The sequence below is a fragment of the Megascapheus bottae genome, chromosome 8 (genome assembly GCF_031878675.1).
Source record: "Megascapheus bottae isolate mThoBot1 chromosome 8, mThoBot2.hap1, whole genome shotgun sequence".
NCBI classification, from domain to species: Eukaryota; Metazoa; Chordata; class Mammalia; order Rodentia; family Geomyidae; genus Megascapheus; species Megascapheus bottae.
In genome coordinates this window covers 53,138,065-53,159,154 of record NC_143516.1, presented here as the reverse complement: position 1 = coordinate 53,159,154, position 21,090 = coordinate 53,138,065, and the positions used below count along the sequence as shown (strand labels likewise).

The window sequence follows — 21,090 nt, the reverse complement described above, 5'->3', positions numbered from 1 at the left end:
CGTTCTAGTTAAAAGAACCCCTTTAAAATAAGCAAAAACAAGAAACACCAAAATTGTGGGAAGGACTGCTAAGGGGAGGTTATGCCTCAATTCTGTGGACTGGAGAACAAATCTTGTTTGTACACCAGGCTGCATGGTAGCATTTACCTGTGTACCCATTTTGGTCACATCTTTCAGTGGAAGGGGAGAAAAATGAAGTGAGTATGTGAACATAAAAGCAGAAGCAGCTCACAAAAAACGAAGGGAATTTTAAATTCTAGAACGGCCTTAGGTTTAAGACACATCAGTTTCCATGCTGGTTTTGGGCCTGCCAAAAGAGTGGCCACAAAACTTCTTAATTCTCTTCCTTTGTCATTCAACTGCAAATGTTTCCTAAGTTGGAAGATTAGTTCACAAAGGAGTGAAACACCATAACTTAGAAAAACTAGGGGAGATCAGATCTTAATGAAAAGAATCAACTACATGCTGCATTATTTCATACAAACATTCCTAAAACTGAAGAATACCCAATTAATCCTAAAATCTGAACTGCTTAATCACTTAGCATCTCAAAGATCATGCTTACACCACCCCGGTGTTGGATATCCTATGAACACTTGTGTTTTGGCTTTTATTAGTTTCTGCACAAACGGAACACCTCATTGCTCATTTGCTGATAGAAAGTCGTTACCATTTTTACATACCACAATAGAGTAACAATCTGAATTTTATTAAAAACAAAAATAAATCTAAAAAGCTTCCTTCCATTACATACTATGCACAAGAGTTTCTGCATTACATCATTTTACATAAAATGTTCTGAATGAGAACAGAATTAGAACTTACTACACCAAGTGAAGAGAGGTGCTGAGCACTGAAATAACACACATTTACAGAAAGAAACCAGTTTCACAGACCTGTGATTGCTGGCCACAAGCAGGAGCTAAAATGAGGAACATGACAAAAACTTGAATAACATCCAAATGCTAAAGAAAAAAAGTTACATATTAGGCAAATAATGTTTAAACAAATCTTTCCAATATTTTGTGTTGTTATTAAGTAAACATTCTTAACTGACTTTTTATTATTCAACCTCAAAAAAGCAATTTCTACTGCTGAGACGGATTACTCTCAATTAGATAAAAGCTCTGCTTGCTGTTCCTGGAGGTGCCAATACAGTGTAATTAGTATTTATTCGGGGATTGTTTGAATATCTTAGACTAGGGCAATTTAGTGACTCATTTGCCTTTCTGTTATTGCTGCTCCCCCAAAATGAGTTAGAACAGATGATCAAATGAGAAGTAGGAAACCAAGTTTAGCTCTTTGAAAACATGTCTGAGGGTATGATGTGTAAAGACAATGATGAAAATGTCTGGGGATTTCCATTATACCCAGCATCCTTTTGCCATCATGAGAGATAACTGGAACTTGAAAGTGTGCGACTGGCAATGAGGAAGGCTGAACTGCACGTAATGTCCAGGACAACTACAATACTGAAAATCCTAAAGAATTTATTGTAAACAAATAAGCAACTGCCTAACTTTCCTATTTTAATCCATTTACCTATTTAGATACTTTAAATGAAGTGAATGCATGTAATAATAATAGTAATAATCCCATTTCACTATGTTACGATAGAGCAAAACTAGAAATGAAATTTGAAATTTGTAATGCTAAATACTAATGGAGAGCTAAACCTTCGTATTCACACTTGAACACATCAAGATACCCCGCTTTCAGGTGACTGGGTCCCTTCTGGTGGGGTGACAGATGCACTCAAATCCTAGTGCCAGGACCAGCTTGGCTTCGCTACAGTTACTTTCTATGTCAATTTTATTTCACTAATAAAATGTTGAGCCCAATATCAATTTAAGCTAAATAATACAATTATTTTGGAATAATAATCCTTCTCTTTCTTAAATTAAATGATAGAGGACATTTAGTTCCCCAAAGCTACAAATGACACAACTTAGTAAAGATACCTTTACCTTTATTGCTTTTATACAGCAGAGATTCATTATAAAACTCAGGGGAAGGGAGGAAAATAATGCCTACTTTTGCATTTTTAATAATACTTTTGATAAGTTCATCAATTTGCTTATCTGAAACAGAGCAGAAACTATAATGCCATCATGACAGAATTCTAGCAGTCTTAGCAATTATGCTTCATTTTTATTTTCTCTCCATAAAACATTAATATGACAAAAAAACAAGCTTGATGGTGACTTAAACACCAATTGAAAAAATAGAGCTTGTATAGTTTATATTTCAGTGATATTTATTATTACCTTTAAGTTAACTTTGAAGGTTGGTAGCAAAGTAGTGTTAAGAATATAAACATTCTCCTTATAAGTGTTGAAACTCTCTGACAAGTGCTGAAAGACAGCAGGTACTGCGAATGGGCTTGCCAAATGTGTAGGCTAGGTAGGACACTTGATGGATTTATTTTCACTTCTTTAACTTCTGTTACTAAATAACTTCTGCTTTATTCCTCATTTAGAGTAACAAAAAGGAATCTAAGCCCAAGCCATTTACCTGAAGCAATTACTTCTGTGATTTCAGTACTTTCAAATATATGGTAAAACAATTCAATAATCATTACATGATCATTTAAGCTAGATCACGTTCTTTTGCACTTCAATTTTACTTGATATTAATACTAGCCACAAAAGCTTTATTGTTTCAACACGCACAGAATTAAAAATATTTGTCCTTAAAAAAGAGCTCCATTTTGCTCAATGTATCACAAACCATTTTAAGTCAAGTGAAAATGGGCAAACTGCTTTCATAAGATACAGCAGCTGCCACTTACCTGTAAATGGGACCAAGTTCAGTATTGCCCCAAGGAAGTGTTGCCATCAAAGTACTCGCTCTAATCTCATGCCAAAGGTTCTGTATTTCTGTAATGTGCCACCAATTACTCTAGATTTATAATACCCTGTCTTTAGCTTGGTGCATACCACCTTTTGGAAAAACAGTGATTAGTTTCTTGAGATGAGATACAAAACCAAACCATTCTTGAGGTTCTACCTCCAAGAGGGGAACATGGATAATGTCTGCATACAGCAGCTAGTTTGATTCCCCACCTTTGGTGAGGCTAGCCTCCACACGATGAGCATGCACATACAGCCACAGTTCACTGCATCTGTTCTGAAGCTGACAACTGCTGCGTGTCCACGTCACAGGTGCCATCAAGTTATGTAATGAGACAGTGAACTTGCATATGGGCCATGGAAGAAAATAAACGATGTAACAATGCAGCAAATATAGGCAGTTGGCATTCAGAACACACCAAAAAAGCTGACCCTCATGAGTTGTCGTAAGGGTTTTTCTTTTCTTAAAAAAAAAAAGTTTTTCTTTGCATATTTTAAAACTGAACAATCCCGGAGAATCATGAAGTGCCTTGTCGCTTTTGCTGTTGACTTCTGATGACCTCTAGTTGTTTTTTGCACTGCTGGTAGTAAGTAGACAGGCTTTTGTTTTCATCTAAAAGCTTTTTATGTTCCTGTACCAGACGAGATGTGTTTTGCTGGTCCTTTTCATCCTGGTCCAATTCTGCAACTAGTTCTTGCCTAAAAACAAATACCATAAAAAAAACGTTACACACGATGGAAAAATTCATGGCTTTAATTACTGTGATGATGGAAATGCAATTAATGATAATTTTTCTTCCGAGTCTATCATTCTGGATCTTAAGTACACCACTCCGGTGAGATTATGGGCCAGAATGGAAACAATCACCCACTCTTCAGGTGCAGCCACACAAATGCCATTATCCTTTCAACAAGTGTCTTCACTTAGACAATTACTGAAGCAGATAAAGTGGTAAAATATGTTTCAGAAAGTTTAATTTGATTCACCAGGTTACAGGGAAATAACACTTGAATTTTTGTAATTCTTTAGACCCATGCATTCATGTTCATATCCTTATGTCACAATCCTATGAAATTCTAACACCAAGTAGTAGCTAACAGGGTCTATACAAGCTAACTAAAAGAGATGCTAACCCACTGAAGTTCTTTCCTATTTTGAAACGATGAGGTGAATACCAACTGCCACATTTAAGCTACTGATATTTACAAACACATCCCCAGAGTCCTTTATTAGAGTCTCTTTTGTTTGGTGATAATAACCATTCGTTTCTAAAGAGAGGTCACTGGATATAAATGAATAACACAAAGCAGTTAAACACAATTACTTCCTACTATTTCTCATTTAAAGAACTTAAAATGGAAGAAAAACTGTCATGGTTTTCACAGCCCCCAACTCCCGCCATGCTTCCCCAGCACAGATATTCAGAAGGTCAGGTGCACAGGAGCCTGTGTGGAACTAGAAATGGAGAGCCTTCTCAGAGTGCCAGAAGTTCCCCAGGTAACTGTATTACTTCCAGACTGCAAGATTTAATTTTTTACCTAGGCTTAGCTTTAGCATACCAAATTGAATTAACGTAAGTCAGTAAATTATGACAAAACTATTTTCTTCTTTTTTGATGCATAAAGAGAAAACTTCACAGATCACTTTGGAAAGTAGTAATTTTCATTTAGATTGAAATTAATAAGGGGATTCAACTGCTATACATAAACATTTATTTTAATCACCACCCATAAATCAGCTTCATAAATAGAATTTTTTTTGTCAGTCGTGGGTCTTGAACTCTGGACCTGCACTGTCGTTGGACACTTTTTGCTCAAGGCTAAATGCTCTACTACTTGAGCCACAGGGCCACTTCTGGCTTTTTCTGTGTACATGGTACGAAGGAATTGAACACAGGGCTTCATGCATGCTAGGTGAGCATTCTACCACTAGGCTCTGCTCCCGGCACCTGTTTTACCTTCCTAAGTGTGGGACTACCACAGGTGATTACCATCACAGCTAGCCTGAAGTTCCTATAGATGAGAAGAAGACAGTTTCTCTAACTCAGAAAAACATATAAAATTTTTCAAAAGAAAAAAAAAGATATGAAAAAAGCCTTGAAAAAATCTTGTTCTTTTAAACATCCATTTGGAAAGAATCTACAAAAGTCTATTAAGTCAAAGCAAAACTAGACATTATAAAGTCAAATTGTTTTATGTATAGCTAAGGAAACAATACATTTTAAACAATACTTGTAAAAATAAATCTAAATACCTTTTAATTTAACCATATGATGCTTTGGTTCACAGCCCTAATTTACTTTCCTTAATGCTAATAAATATGATATAGTCAAAAGGGCTAAATTTAGCATGAAAACTATTTTAAAACCCTTAAAACAATATAAATTTTAAGCTTGAAATATGTTTAGTGACTAATACTAGAATTTAAGTTTTCATGTCTTCAACAAGGCTGTCATCTCACTATATTTTAAACTCCAAATACTTCTATTTTTTTATTTTTATTCAGAAAAAAACTTACTTTCTCTGTAATAACAATGCAATTTCTGTTTGAACTTTCATATATTCTTGTGCCATTTTACAATGCTGTTCAAACACTGCCATAGATTCTTTGGAGTTAGGGCACGGTGCAAGAGGCTGAAAAGAAATCAGAAATGTCAAAACATTATTACATCAAACTTCAGTATCTGAGAATAAGAAATAGACTGTTTAATATAGTTTTGTAACAGAAAGCAATACACTCTTAAAAAGGCATAAAACAGGCCCTAGAAAACCTTAGTATTAACCCAAACCTTAAGCTGACGATTGCTGTTTTCTTTTGTGTTTCAAAGAATCATGACCACAGTACCTGAAACCTCTACTATGATATTTCAGGTGGACTAATGGTACCATACTGAAATGCTTTATATGTTGCTCAAGCTGGCCTTGGCTTCTGTGTCTCTTATTTCAGTGCTCTCTCCTCCTTCCCCAGTAAGCAGGGGGTGACAGCCTTGTACCACAATGTCTAGTTCCTAAGAGATGTTCGTAGTTCTTATATACACAAGGTATCACTGAAACGTATACTCAGACTTTCAGGCTCAAGTCTTATATACATAAGAATACATTAGAAAATGTACTAAATATGAATGAGTGAAAATGCCATGACAATTTTGAAGAGAAAATATCTTAAGATGACGCTAGAATAAAATCATATGATTCTGTTAATTTTATAACTGATTAATGTAACTAAAAGTCATTTCATTTGATTTTGAAGTTTAAGGAGGCCAACTAAAAGTATAAATAAATCAACATGTGATCATCATCCTCAATCAAATGAACACAACTGTCAATCTCATGAACTACCTGAGAAGAAAGCCGCAAACTTTTATTGTGATACCTGTAGCTGGTGATCCAGTGTAAGATAAGCCATTGGGATGGAGTTGTCTGATCCATTGGTATCTGAAATTCAAGCAGAATAGTAACACTTTGTGTTGCATCACACTTCTGTGATTCCTCATGGATATATGCAAGAAAACATTCATAGAATATCATTCATTCATAGAATATCATTTTCTCGTTAATTGAATTAAGTATACAATGAATATACAGCTATATTCCACCCCCCTCTATATTTTTAACCAGCCCTGGGGCTTGAATTTAGGGCCTAGCTAGGCTAGTGCTCTACCACTTGGGACACAGTGCCACTTCTGGCTTTTTCTGCGTATATGGTATGGAGGAATCGAATTCAGGGTTTTCTGCATGTTAGGTGAGCAGTCTACCAGTAGGCTGCACTCCCGGCCTATAGTCATATTCTTTATCAAGTATTTTCCTTCTATAGGTTATAGTTACTTCTACGCTATTGTTTTTAGCTAATATTTCATTTACACTGATTGTAGTCATAATAGGAAAAATGCCATAATAAAAAATGGAAATAAATAATAAATAAAATGGGAATTCTAGAAGTGATACTCATGCTATAAACCAAAAATAAATGTACACGTATGTCTGTTTATATATATGCAACATGAGTGCAGCAGTATATCACACACATACTTCTTCATACACACAGGTAACAAATATATGCTCATTTTCCTCTATTTGATGTCATATTCATGCAATTTTTTAATCTAAAATAAATGTATTTCTAATTTCTTGCAAAAAAAAGAATATATTTCTCCCCTAAAGTAACACACATTAAACTAAAAGTATTGCAAGAAAAAGGATCTGCTTCTGAATTCTAGTGATAAAAAAGAGGATGTCAATTATAACATATAAGCATATTTTAAGTTAATTGAATAGAACACAGTATACTAAAACGTAAGGCCTTATTTAAGTAAAATCAAAAAGTAATAGGTGACCTTTCTATTTCTTTACCATGCTCAGTTTATAGGAAGGCTTATCCAACTCTGTCAACCTGAGTGTCCATAGGGAAAGGGGAAAAGTAGATCATCTTTTTCAGTGGTTCATTTCCAACGTACATAGGTTTTAATGTGTCCTAATCCAGCCTCTAATGGGAGTCACTAAAGAATATGAGAGTTGGCCTGGTGCAGTGGCTCATGTCTATAATCCTAGCTACTCAGGTGGCTAAGATTTGAGGACTGCAGTTCAAAGCCAGCACAGGCACTAAAATCCGTCAGACTCTGATCTCCAATTAACCATTAGAAAATCAGAAGTGGTGCTGTGGCTCAAAGGGTAGGGTGGTAGCCTTGAGCTAAAGAGTTCAGGGACAATGCCCAGGCTCAGAGGTAGGACAGTAGCCTTGAGCTGAAGACCTCAGGGACAGCACCCAGGCCCATAGTCCAAGTGCCACCACTGACCCCCCTCCTCCAAAAAAAAAAAGAAATATGAGAGTATCTTATACATACTATACATATACACAGTATGGAAAGAAAACAGATTTAGAAAGAACTGTAGCCTAATGTCACACACCAAATAATCATACTAGTTAACAAGCATTTAGCCAATCTTAACCGAACAGTTGAGTGCATAGCTTTTATGTTTCTAATCAGTAAAATTGCCAGAGTACTTGCAAGAGTGGTGTGGATAAGACAAGGGGAGGAGAACAGTGAAAGCACTGTACTCACCCCAATGGAAAACTAAGGAGGTAGGATCATTCACAAATCTCCTGACTTATTGATCATTGATGGTCTGTCTAGGTTTTCCTTTTAAATGAAGTGCTGGTGACTGGACTTAGTGCCTCTTCCTGACTAGGCTTCCACCCCTCAGGCATGTTTTTAGCCACTGAGCTGGGGGTGGTGCTGTACATTTGTAATTCTAGCTACTCAGGGAGGCAGAAGCAAAACTGTGGGCTGGAAGTCAGCCTAGGCGATACACTGTGCGTTCTAATAAGCAAAATCATACAAAATGAGGTGAAGACCAAATGGAGTCAGGCAGGAAAGACAAGTTTTTAAAGGAGTGGTATGGATCAAAATACAATGTACTTATAAACTGACATGTTGAATGGAAAAGCCTTTGTACAACAGCTCAAAGATAATAAAAGTATAATTTAAAGAAAGTTGAAACATCATCTGGCTCCTGGGTTACTGGGCTGGCCTGGTACTTACCATTGTCTGATCCTAGCCTCCCAATGGGGACACGCATTGTTTAGTAGATATTGGAATGCCACAGAAAAAAAATGGAGTATAGCCTTGAGGCATTTACCCTAAAACAACACACATATATTTTTCTACAGTGTTACACAAGAAATACTCTTAATTTGTTATTTTTCTGATCAACCTTTCTTTATAGTCCTCTGCAGCAGTTTCAAACTTATGTCACCAAGCAAAAACTACTTTCTGCAAAAAAACTAAAACTAAAAATGATCACTTCTGCCTGACTAAAAATTAAGTATCCTAGAAAAATATTCTCAATTTAACATTCCCACAACTGTGGTTCTTCTTTCCTAAATCGTTGACATGTAATTCATTATGTCATATACATATATGTTTATATGCACATACATATTCTAGAACTAAGTATTTTATTGCCTTGGAAATTAAAGGAAAACAAACTAAACATTATGTTGATTCAAATAATTAATGCTTTTCCATGGTGAACTTAATTGAACTTCACTTTTTTTCCCCTAAAACTTCTAAGATTTCACTTTTTCTCTTGTAGCTAAGTTGAAATTAAGCATCCAGCTTCTAATAGCTACAATTGTCACATATAGCAGGATGTAGTAGTACTGGAGTTTGAAGTCAAAATCTTGCACTTGTTTGACAGGTGCTCTACCATTTGATCTACAACTCCAGAACTCTCTGTTTTGTTTCTGAGACAGGATCTTACTTTTTTACTGGGGCCAACCTGGACCACAATCCAATTTATACCTTATATCAGGGTAGGATGACAGACGTGCCCACCTCACCTATTTTTTTCTGTTGAGATGAGGTTTTTTTTTTTTTTTTTGCCAGTCCTGGGCTTGAGCTCAGGGCCTGAGCACTGTCCTTGGACTTTCTCAAGGCTAGAGCTCTACCACTTGAGCCTCAGCACCACTTCTGGCTTTTTTCTATATATGTGGTACCGAGGAATCGAACCCGGGTCTTCGTGCATGCTAGGCAAGCACTTTAACCACTAGGCCAAACTCCCGGCCCCAAAGTGTAATTTTTTTTTGCCAGTCCTGGGCTTGAGCTCGGGGCCTGAGCACTGTCCTTGGACTTTCTCAAGGCTAGAGCTCTACCACTTGAGCCTCAGCACCACTTCCAGCTTTTTTCTATGTATGTGGTACCGAGGAATCGAACCCGGGGAGATGAGGTTTTATAAAGTGTTCACCCCCTAGGCTGGCCTCAATCTGTGAGCTCGGCCTTACAGGTGTGATCTGCCTGGATGACAGTATTTGTTTCTTTTTTAATGCTTCACCTGCTAATACAATCTATTCTGCACTTAAACATTAAGATTTAGAATTGTTTGGCTAAGTTAGGTAAAATTTCTTTTCTGTTCTTCCCAATATAACCCTTGCTGCTATTTCATATTCTTTAAAGGATAAATTCTCTTCATATGGGAATACTGCCTGCTTAAGAACTTAACTGTTTTTTTCTCTTAATTATTAAAGCACTCAACTTGTAAATTTAGTCATGTACTATGATACGCACACCATATTAATGTGTATCATAGCTATATCATGCTTACACAGAATGGACCATGTCTCTTCTGTGTGTAAGTTCTTTGTATAGAAGCTCTCTCTCTTCTGTTAATTCTGCATTGTGCGGCTCCCTCTGCTGGTCTACATTTTTCTCTCGTTGGATCATGTATATGATCTCTGGGTATATGTTCCCTTGTATTCATTATACATAAAAGAATGCTCATTAATTTCTTTGATTATTATACTGTTTTAGTTTTCTCTCAAAACACAAAGAAATCACTAAAATATATTTAAATACATACACTTATATAAAAATGCTTTATTAAGTAGGGTGTTTTGACGTATGCTTACACTAATAATTTTTCAAAGAAAAAAACACCTTAACTATTTGTTCCTGATACTTTATTCTATTAGGGACAAATTCTTGCATGTTGGGATATATCTGAAAAACATTTCAAAGCAAAGACAAAATTCAGTTGCTACGGTAGCTGGGATCAGGCAATACTTTGGGCTGTTGCTGTTGTATGATGTTTTTAGGTATGGGAAGGAGGGCGTGGAAGGGCAGGAGTGTACAGCAGTGACGGGAAATGGCTGAGGAAACCCTGATTTTACTCCTGTGACTGACAACCTGCCGCACTGTTGATTCATGTGTCTAGAAGAGTCTAGGCTGAAGCCTGGAAGCTCTGCCAATCAAATCACAGATTTGAAAAAAATGCTGCAATGTTGGGCAGATTACGCCCTTAGTTCCAAAAGTAGCTGGCAGTACCTCATGCGAATGATAAAATCTGACAAGATCATTTCCTTGTCCACCACTGGGGAAGGGAATGTCTATGATGAATGCCAGTACTGAACTGTGATGGGGATGAAAATTAGAGGAGTTTTTCTACCGCTAAATTTAAACTTACTAAAACTAGATAGTACACCCTTGGCTAATCATAGTTCCCTCATACATGGCACAGAAAAGGCCACCCACTCAATTTTTTAAATTAAATTATAAAGTTGACTAAGCCTTGCCAAATACCTATAAATATTTGAATTGTATTTTAGTTTCTGAAGACAGAAAACTGGCTTTTATATTTCAATTCAGTTGTAACTATTAATAACATAGCTGATCTTATGTAAAATCTCAAATAGCTTAGTCTAAGAGATCATCTTTCCTTCTCTGATCTAATAAAATATAAATAAAAAAATGTTACTTAAGTAAACTGCTCAGTCTTTGTTATGGTGCTCTCTTACATCGTGAAAGCTAATTTCACTAAATGTATTCACTGCTTGACAACATGCAACTATTCCATCTGTCCTTTCAAATAGTAGGTTTAATATTAACGTTGTGAGGTGATTCATGTTTGGGAAGTTCTATGGCTTGAACAGGCTTTTAAAGGTCTATATAATGAGGTCTCCTTACCAGTTGAAATGATTGACAAGGTCAACCACCACACATTTGTATTCTTACTAAGGCAAAGGGTATTTGTGTCCTTACAAGACTGAAATGAAGATGATGACTTTTTTTTTTAACCATTTTGGTTTTAGTTATTTGAAGATCTGTCACCCAGGTTAGTGACAGATTACACAAAAATATGCTTCTTACCTAGGGAAGAAAAAAAAATTCCTACCTTCAAAATAGACATTTAGTTCCTGAAAGCATTACAAGGTAGTCAAAGTACTTAAAACAACATTTGAGTATTTTCTGCTAAGTAGCTGGTAATATGAATATAAAATCTAAACTCTTATGTAATGTTTATCTAGACACACATGAACATGATGAAGTGGATTTCACGGCACAGTGAGGACAGAGAAAAATCACCTGTGGAATCATCTGGGGTCCATGGATGACTTCGAGCGGGCTTTTCTGAGGTTGGTCCTGAGGTAGCAATCATTCTGACACTTGGACTGGATGACCTACTGCTCACCTGTAAGGAGGGACAGGAGGAAGAAAATGTGACTTTGTTTTTGTTGGTACTAATTTTAACTCATGGCCTTCTGTGTAGCACCCTTGCTTGCTTGCTCTGCTCACGCTTTTCTGGGCATTTTGGGAGAGGGAGTCTTGAAGACTTTGAACCACAATTATCTGGTTCTTAACCTCCTAAATAACTAGAATTACAGTTCATGAGCCACTGGCACCCAGCTCAAAATGTGACTTTTGACATCATTTTCATTTAGAGGCAAAAAGATAGACTTCCATTTTCATTAGTAGAGGACCTGAAACATTCCCAAAAAACAAAAAGAAACCCGCCAAGATTATTTATTACCTATGTATATGAAGGAATTTATATGCACGCATACACAATACTTTTTCAAAAGTGATGAGCTTGGGAGAAATACTCTTGAGACCAGAAACAAAGCAAGATTACAAGACTAGGAAGGGTTTAAGTTGCAGTCTTACTTCAGCTAAGGGCTTCAACTGAGTATCAGCCATAGAACTATTATGTTAACAAAGCTTTGGGCTTCTGTGGATAGGAGGTAAAGCTGGAGAAATCTTTAAAGCTAAATCTCAGGGCAAGTTTCTTTTGAACTTAGGGGAGTCAAGCTCTTGCAATCCTTGTTCAGTTATGGCTGGTGCTTGAGCCACGTCTCCAATTATGTTTTTTTGCTGTTAATTAGGTCTCTTCAATTTGACTTTGAATCTCAATCATGTGCCAGATCAGAGTTGTTTCTAAGAAAAACAGTAAACTAGAAGAAAATTTACCAACAAAAGCACACAACAAGCCAGGCTTGTAATACTAGCATGTAGAAAGCTGAGGCAGGAAGATCTTAGGTTTGAGGTTAGCTTGGACTATACAATGAAACCCCATTATTACCTACCACCCTCCCCCACAACAAAAAAAGACGAAAAGGAGCACAGTGGATAAGTCTTTTTAAATGCTGGTACTAGATAGAGGAGGAAATGTATGCACTGTACATCTATAGAGTATTTCCACAGAATCCAGGGAGGAAGACAAATCACAACTATAAAAATATGGAGTGTGTATATATATAAATATGGAATGTATATATATATGTGGAGTATATATATATATATATATATATGGAGTGTATATATACATATATATATATGACAAACCTACATCCTGAGTTCAACATGGGACATATATACAAGAAAATACAAGATACAATACTAGAAAAGACAAGATTGAATGGAAGAAAGACAGCCTCTTCAACAAGTGGTGCTGGCAGAACTGCTTAAGCACCTGCAGAAAACTAAAGTTGGATCCTTCTTTGTCACCCTGCACTAGAATTAACTCCACATGGATCAAAGACCTGGAGGTAAAAGCCGACACACTGAAAACTTTACAAGAAGGAATAGGAGATACACTAGGCCTCCTTGGCACAGGTCGAAACTTTCTTAATAAGGACCAAGAATCACAACAAATCAGAGAAAGGCTGGATAAGTGGGACTGCATTAAACTGCAGAGCTTTTGTACGGCAAAGGACATAGCTAGTAAACTAATCAGGAAGCCTACAGAGTGGGAGAAGATCTTCACCAACCATACAACAGACAAAGGCCTCATATCTAAAATATATCAACAGCTCAAAAAATTGAATCACTCCAAAACTATCTCCAAAGTAACAACCATCCTATTAAAAGATGGGCCAAAGACTTAAAGAGAGTCTTCTCTGAAGAAGAAACAAAAATGGCCTATAGACACATGAAGAAATGCTCGACATCTCTGGCCATAAAAGAAATGCAAATCAAAACAACTCTAAGATTCCACCTCACTCCAGTCAGAATGGCCAGGATCAGGAAAATTAATAACAACAGATGCTGGAGGGGATGTGGCCAGGAGGGATCACTACTACACTATTGGTGGGAGTGCAAACTCCTTCAACCACTATGGAAAGCAGTATGGCAGTTCCTCAAAAGACTAAACATAGAGCTCCCTATGACCCAGCAATTCCACTACTTGGCATTTACCCAATTATCCAGAAACAAGGACATAATAAATCCACTAGCACAACAATGTTCATTGCAGCACTATTTACCATAGCAAAGATATGGAACCAACCTAGATGTCCCTCAGTTGATGAATGGATCAACAAGATGTGGTATTTGTACACAATGGAATTCTATGCTGCTGTCAGAAAGAATGACATTGCCCCATTTGTTAGGAAATGGAAAGACTTAGAAAAAATCATATTAAGTGAAGTAAGCCAGACTCAAAGGAACATAGGCTCAATGGTTTCCCTCACTTGTCATAATCAGTAGAAACCTTGGGCTCTCCTAGCAGAGATTTGCAATAGAGCAAAACCTTGATACAAAAGGCCATATAGTAGGACGCTAAATGAAAGGATCTCTAGGATATAGAAACATAAGCCACATAATGAATGATTGTTCTTAAGGTACTATGTTATCTCTCATCTCTTTTGCTGTCCCTTGGTTATCTCATATTGTTACAGTATCTCACTTGTTACCTGATATATCGGATATATTTGCATTTGGTTATTTGAAATTGGATAGGGAAGGGGGGAAAACAAGATGAGGGGTGGGGGTGGGGGGAGGGAAATGGGGACCAAGACATGTGAAAAGGTATCAATGTATGGGAATTAATGTACCATCTATCTGGCAAATATCATGTAACCCTTCTATTAATTACAATAAAAATATATATGAAAAAAAATTTAAAAAAAGACAAGATTGAAATAGCATGCAATGAAAAGAGGCAGATCACAGGTTAAGCAACTCTAATCCTTCAACCTGAAAGTACAAGGGCTCTGAAACAAGAAACTTTCTTGGAATGCTGTCGCCATGCCACTAGTCAAAAATTCCACACCTGATCTCATGTGACAAGTCATAGTAAAAATACAAACACACTTATAAAACACTATATAAAATCGCCTTCAGGTTATGTGCATAAGGTATACATATAAAATAACTGACCCTGTTGGGTCTCATCCCCAATTGCAAGTATTTCAAATTTCACCCCCCCCAAAAGTGTGAAATTCTAAATAACTGGCTTCATAAATATCAGATAAGGAGTACTTAGTCCTTACATATAAATTACAAGTTCGATTCTTCAAAGCAACAGGAAAACCAGAATAATGTGAAATAAAATCTATTAAGTGCTAATGGAAAAATCTGTGCCCTCCTCAAATTATTTAGCAAACAAAAATGTGAATAATGAAGTCAATATACCATTCACAACTTTCTCTCTCTCTCTCGCTCTCTCTTTTTCTCGAGCAAAAACCAAGCTTATCAACTACAGATACCATAAGTTTCTAAGCATGCAATTTAGCAAAAGACATAAAGGTCCAAAGATAAAATATGAATACTGATAAGCAAAGGCCTAAGTGTACACACTAAAAATATTAAGTAACTGAAACTGACTGATAGACTTGCCAAACAAATAAAATAGAAACAAAATAAAAATAATAGTGCTAGCAAGAATTCTGACTTTCATTTCCTAGTTTTATTTAAAATGAGTAAACATATTACTAGGCATGAATGTTAAAAATTTCAAAACTATTTAGTAAAAACAGTAAACTATAACTTTTAAACATAAGTAATTTCTACCTTTGAATCAGACAGATCTCCCCCAAATTAAGTTTCCTTCATACTAACTTAGAGGTGCCCTGTGCATCATGCTCATCATCCTTCTCGCCTCTTAATCCTCGTAAGTTCTAGCTCAGCCTCTCTTCAATATTACATGGTCCTTCTTGCTCCTCTCATTCTTTGTGCACGATCAGACCATGCTTGAGGAAGAATACAATGTACATTATACTAAATGCACTGTTCACTCATTGGCTGTCATCATTCACTTATGAAATTTTCACCCAGAAATACACAACAGATAGATGTTACTCTCTCCTCTTACTATGCTATGGTTCCCTTCCCAGGTTCTAATCCTGACTCCACATTTATTCATGGATCATATGGTATGGATGAGACATGGACCCACAAAAAATCTCCATCTAGGTTGTTCTCTTTTTTAAGACATTTACAATCACTTTATTCTATCCCATATAAACTATAACATCTACAAAATATAAATTGAACTTGACTTACCACAGGATTGCTTAGGAAAGTTGCTAAGAGAATACAGAAATGCCATACAGCAGAGAACCCAGCGGAGGAACACTAAGCCAAATTTAAACTACAGGGGCAAGTAACCGACAGCGGACATGAACTAGAATTGGCTTCTGACCAGAATTTTCTCTCTATATTTATAAAAAGGAATTAGGAGCTATTTTACAGACAAAAATAAAACTGAGGCTTTTTATATCTCACCTGCAAGACTAGAGAAATGTTTTCATTAAGTAAAGAACTTCTGCCCAGTGCTAATATTTAAAGCTATTTAAAAACCCTCAGAACGCTCAGTTGCTAAAATTATATAAGCAAAAATTACAGAGATTAAATGCTGATTAACAGTGGCATTTTCATAGTATAAATAGTTTAAAAAAATGGATGTAAATGGTAAAGTGGATTCATGGGTACTTTCTCCGTGATAGAAGTCTCAAGTACTTCAATTCAATCTATTCAAGATGATATTATTAAAATAATTCTTTCTAACCTAATGATATGAGTTTTGTTTAATTTTGGCTTAATTAAAATTCCTTACAATAAAATTGTGCAATTTTTAGTATTATTTAAACTAATCACTAGAAAGGTTATTGTGAACCAGGGATTTTTCAAAACTATCATGCTATGTATGTGTGATTAAGAAGTTTAGCAGAACATTTACACTAAAATGCAAATTGAAAATAGACAAAGTAAGGTAATTACTGACCAGTAATTTATTATGAAGGTAATATGTATTATTTGAAAAGGAAAAGTATTTACAATGAGAACTTCTTACAAGAAACATTATGTTGATTCAAATAATTAATGCTTTTCCATGGTGGACTTAAATGATATGTATAATGGTATGAGAAAAAGACAGTGAAAAGAAACACTTTTCATTAACAGAAAGCCCTCAGAGTGGGAGAAGATCTCTACTAGCCATACAACAAAGGCCTCATATCTAAAATACATCTAAGCCTAAAAAAATTAAATCTCTTCAAAACAAATCTTCAAAGAAACAACCATCTCATTAAAAGGTGGGTTAATGACTTAAAGAGAGACTTCTCTGAAGAAGTAAGAATGGCCTATAGACACATGAAGAAATGCTTCACATATCTGGACATAAAAAGAAATGAATCAAAACAACTTTTGAGATTCCACCTCACTTCAGTTAGATAATAACAACAGATATGGCCAGGAGGAGTCTCTACTACTTGTTGATGGGAGTGTAAACGCCTTCAACCACTCAGGAAAGCAGCATGGCAGTTCCTCAAAAGACTAAACATAGAGCTCCCCTATGACCCAGCAATTCCACTACTTGGCATTTACCCAAACATCAAGAAACAAGGACATACTAAGCACAATGATGTTCACTGCAGCACTATTTACCATAGCAAAGATATGGAACCAACCCAGAGGCCTCTTAGTAGATGACTGGATCAAGAAGATGTGGTATTTATACACAATGGAATGTATGCTGCCATCAGAAAGAATGATATGGCCCCATTTGTCAGGAAATGGAAAGACTTGGCAAATAATATCAAGTGAAGTAACCCAGATCCAAAGGAACATAGGCTCAATGGTTTCCCTCATTTGTAATAATTAGTACATATCTAGGACTCTTCTAGCAGAGGATTACAATAGCTCAAATCCTAGGTATATAGGTCATATAGGATGAGACTAAATGAAAGGATCTCTAGAATATAGACACAAGAGGTTTATCTTGTGATTGTTGTTCTTAATGTACTATGTTATTTCTCTTCTCCTTTGTTGTCCTTTGGTTAATCTCATATTTTTACTGTATCTGACTTTGTTACCTGGAATATTGCATCTACATTTATTTGTTTATTTGAACTAGGAAAGGGAAGGGGGAAAACAAGATGATTGGGAGGGGGTGGGGACAGGGAAATGGGGACAAAAACCATGAGTAAGGGTATCAATGTGTGAGAAGAAATGCACCTACTACCTGGCGAATGTAACTGTAACCCCTCTATACATTACCCCGACAATAAAATTTTAAAAAAGGAAAGAGAAAGAAATACTTTTTATGATCCTTGACACACATTTTCTCATGACATAAAGGATAAAGTGTTGGAGATTTTTTTTCCTAAGTAGTATTTTCATTTTATTTCTAGATAGTAATAATACCATCATGAGAGCAAGAAAGTTGTACCAAGGGCGGTTGAAGGCTCACCTCTCAGGAGGTAGGTACACATGGATTAGCATTTACTGCCCATCTGGTATTTTCACATGTAGTGAGAATTAAGGGATGTATAAAAAGTCTCAATTTGCAAATAAGGATGTTGAAGCTTTGGAGAATTAAGGACCTTGTCCAAAATCATGTGTCTGACCAGTAAAAGAAGATTCTCAAGTCCATATAGAAATGCAATGTGTCTAAACATCTAGATAATTATAACTATCACCATGAAATTGTGCTTTTTTTCACTGATGGCACACGCTCTGGAGGAATCTTGAATACAGTCTTTACTGGATACAATACCAAAATAAGCACACTTGAGAATATATATTTTAGAGATATAAAAATAAATTTGTATGGTCATCTGCACAAACTATCATATTACAAATATTGTATTATTTATTAAAGGTTAGCCTTATACAATATGGTGTAGTTAAACATCATCACTGAAAACTCCTTAAAAAATGGGGCAGAATTCCAGAAACAAAACTATTAAACAAGGATTACTTTTAACACACATTATACCCAACTTGGGTTTTTTTTTGTTTGTTTGTTTGTCATGGGGCTTGAACTCTGGGCCTGGGCACTGTCCATGAGCTCTTCAGCTCAAGGCTATCACCCTATACCTAGAGCCACAGCCTCACTTCCCGTTTTCTAGTGGTAAATTGGAGATAAGAGTCATGGTGTTTAATGCCCGGCTGGCTTTGAACCGTGATCCTCAGATTTCAGCCTCCTGAGTAGCTAGGATTACAAACGTGAGCCACCTGCCCAGCTTATACTCAACTTTCTATGTCAGAAATAGTATATACAGTTTCTGAGCTATGGAATCAAATTTATAAAACTCTTTATAACAAGTTACTAGAAGTATGATACAATGAAAGTTCTCTAATCTTCAGTTTGTCACCTACAAATGAAGAAATAGAAAGTACTTATTATACAGGGTTGATATTTAGACAATTAAAACTTAAGGACCTGCTGGGTAAGAAGTTTTGTATTGCAAATGGCAAATGTGATTATGGCGGTTTTCTCTATTTGATAAGAGAATTGAACATGTAACTCTGATCTGTCCCAAAAGCTCCCTGGGAACTGAACTACTGATGCTGTCCAACAGTCTCCTTGGAATACATATATATTTGTAGTATAAAGAGTTGAGTTTAATGTTGGTTGATGAGGTCCTGAAAGGTATCTCAGCAAGAAGGTTTTAGAAATAAACTGATAGAAAGTTTAGACTTGAGTGAGTGATCTTTGGAAGAATCTAGAGGAGTGGTTTCTTCTAAATTGGCTGCTGTCAACAGTAAGGACAATTCCATACAGAAATCAGATCAGAGTAAGGACAGAGCCAAGCTGAAGGAGCAGCATATTGGGAAAGGAATAGGACAGTGTTCAGCATATTATGGGTGGTAGCATCTTGTTTTTGTTTAAACATTATAAAATAGACTTGCTCTTATTTTGCCATCGTCTCAGCATGATTTTCTTTAAAGTAATGGTGTTCTGGGAGAGTATGTGTAATAGGACAATAATAAAGCTCAATACTGAGGCCTCTGAGTCAGATCAGTTCTTAGATATCTAGGGGTTTTTATTTTTTCTTTTTTTTTATTGTAATTAGTAAAAGGGTTACATGATATTTGCCAGATAGAAGGTGCATTAATTCACATACATTGATACCCTTTCACATGTCTTGGTACCCATTTCCCTCCCCCCCCCCCCACCTGTCTTGGTTTTCCCCCCTTCCCTATCAAATTTCAAATATCCAAATACAAATAAATTCAATATATCAGATAACAAAGTGAGATACTGTAACAATATGAGATAACCGACAGCAAAGGAGATGAGAGACAACATAGTACATTAAGGACAACAATCATTCATTATATGGCCTTTGTTTCAATATCCTGGAGGTCCTTTCAATTAGCTTCACATTATATGGCCTTATGTATCAAGATTTTGCTCTATTGCAGATCTCTGCTAGTAGAGCCCAAGGTTTCTACTGATTACGACAAATGAGGGGAACCATTGAGATTAAGTTCCCTTGAGTCTGGCTTACTTCACTTAATATGATTTTTTCTAAGTCTTTCCATTTCCTAACAAATGGGGCGATGTCATTCTTTCTGACAGCAGCATAGAATTCCATTGTGTACAAATACCACAACTTGTTGATCCACTCATCAACTGAGGGACATCTAGGTTGGTTCCATATCTTTGCTATGGTGAATAGTGCTGCAATGAACATTGTTGTGCTAGTGGATTTAGTATGTCCTTGTTTCTGGATGGTTGGGTAAATGCCAAGTACTGGAATTGCTGGGTCATAGGGGAGTTCTATGTTTAGCCTTTTGAGGCACTGCCACACTGCTTTCCATAGTGGTTGAACGAGTTTGCACTCCCACCAATAGTGTAGTAGTGATCCCTCCTGGTCACATCCCCTCCAGCATCTGTTATTATTCGTTTTCCTGATCCTGGCCATTCTAACTGGAGTGAGGTGGAATCTTAGAGTTGTTTTGATTTGCATTTCTTTTATGATCAGAGATGTTGAGCATTTCTTCATGTGTCTATAGGCCATTTTTGTTTCTTCTTCAGAGAAGACTCTCTTTAAGTCTTTGGCCCATTTTTTAATGGGATGGTTGTTACTTTGGAGGTTAGTTTTGGAGTGATTCAATTCTTTGAGTTGTTGATATAGTTTAGATATGAGGCCTTTGTCCGTTGTTTGGGATATCTAGGGGTTTTTAAAAATATATATTTTTTATTGTAATTAATAGAAGGGTTACATTACAGTCGCCAGATTGAAGATGCATTACTTCAATAACATTGCTACCCTTTCTCATGTTTTTGTCCCCATTTCCCTCCCCCACCCCCTCCCCTAGTCTTGTTTCCCCCCTTCCCTTTTCTCTTTCAAATAAACAAATACACGTATATACAATATATCAGATAACAAGGCAAGATACTGTAACAATATGAGATAACCAAGTGACAGCAAAAGAGATGAGAAATAGCTAGT

The 21,090-nt window shown here is 36.2% G+C and overlaps 1 protein-coding gene across 2 annotated transcripts in view; it reads right to left on the bottom strand.

Moving 5' to 3' along the window:
• Positions 1–584: 584 nt before the first annotated feature.
• Map3k7 (mitogen-activated protein kinase kinase kinase 7) overlaps positions 585–21,090 on the bottom strand; it is a 68,939-nt gene continuing 48,433 nt past the window's right edge. For both annotated transcript variants that reach the window (XM_090338423.1, XM_090338424.1), the window contains 4 exons: positions 11,711–11,816; positions 6,226–6,287; positions 5,371–5,486; positions 585–3,551 (listed from right to left, as the gene is read on the bottom strand). In XM_090338423.1, coding sequence (XP_090194549.1) covers positions 3,371–3,551; positions 5,371–5,486; positions 6,226–6,287; positions 11,711–11,816 — 465 coding nt within the window. In that variant the 3' untranslated portion in view covers positions 585–3,370. The remainder of the gene's footprint in view (positions 3,552–5,370; positions 5,487–6,225; positions 6,288–11,710; positions 11,817–21,090) is intronic.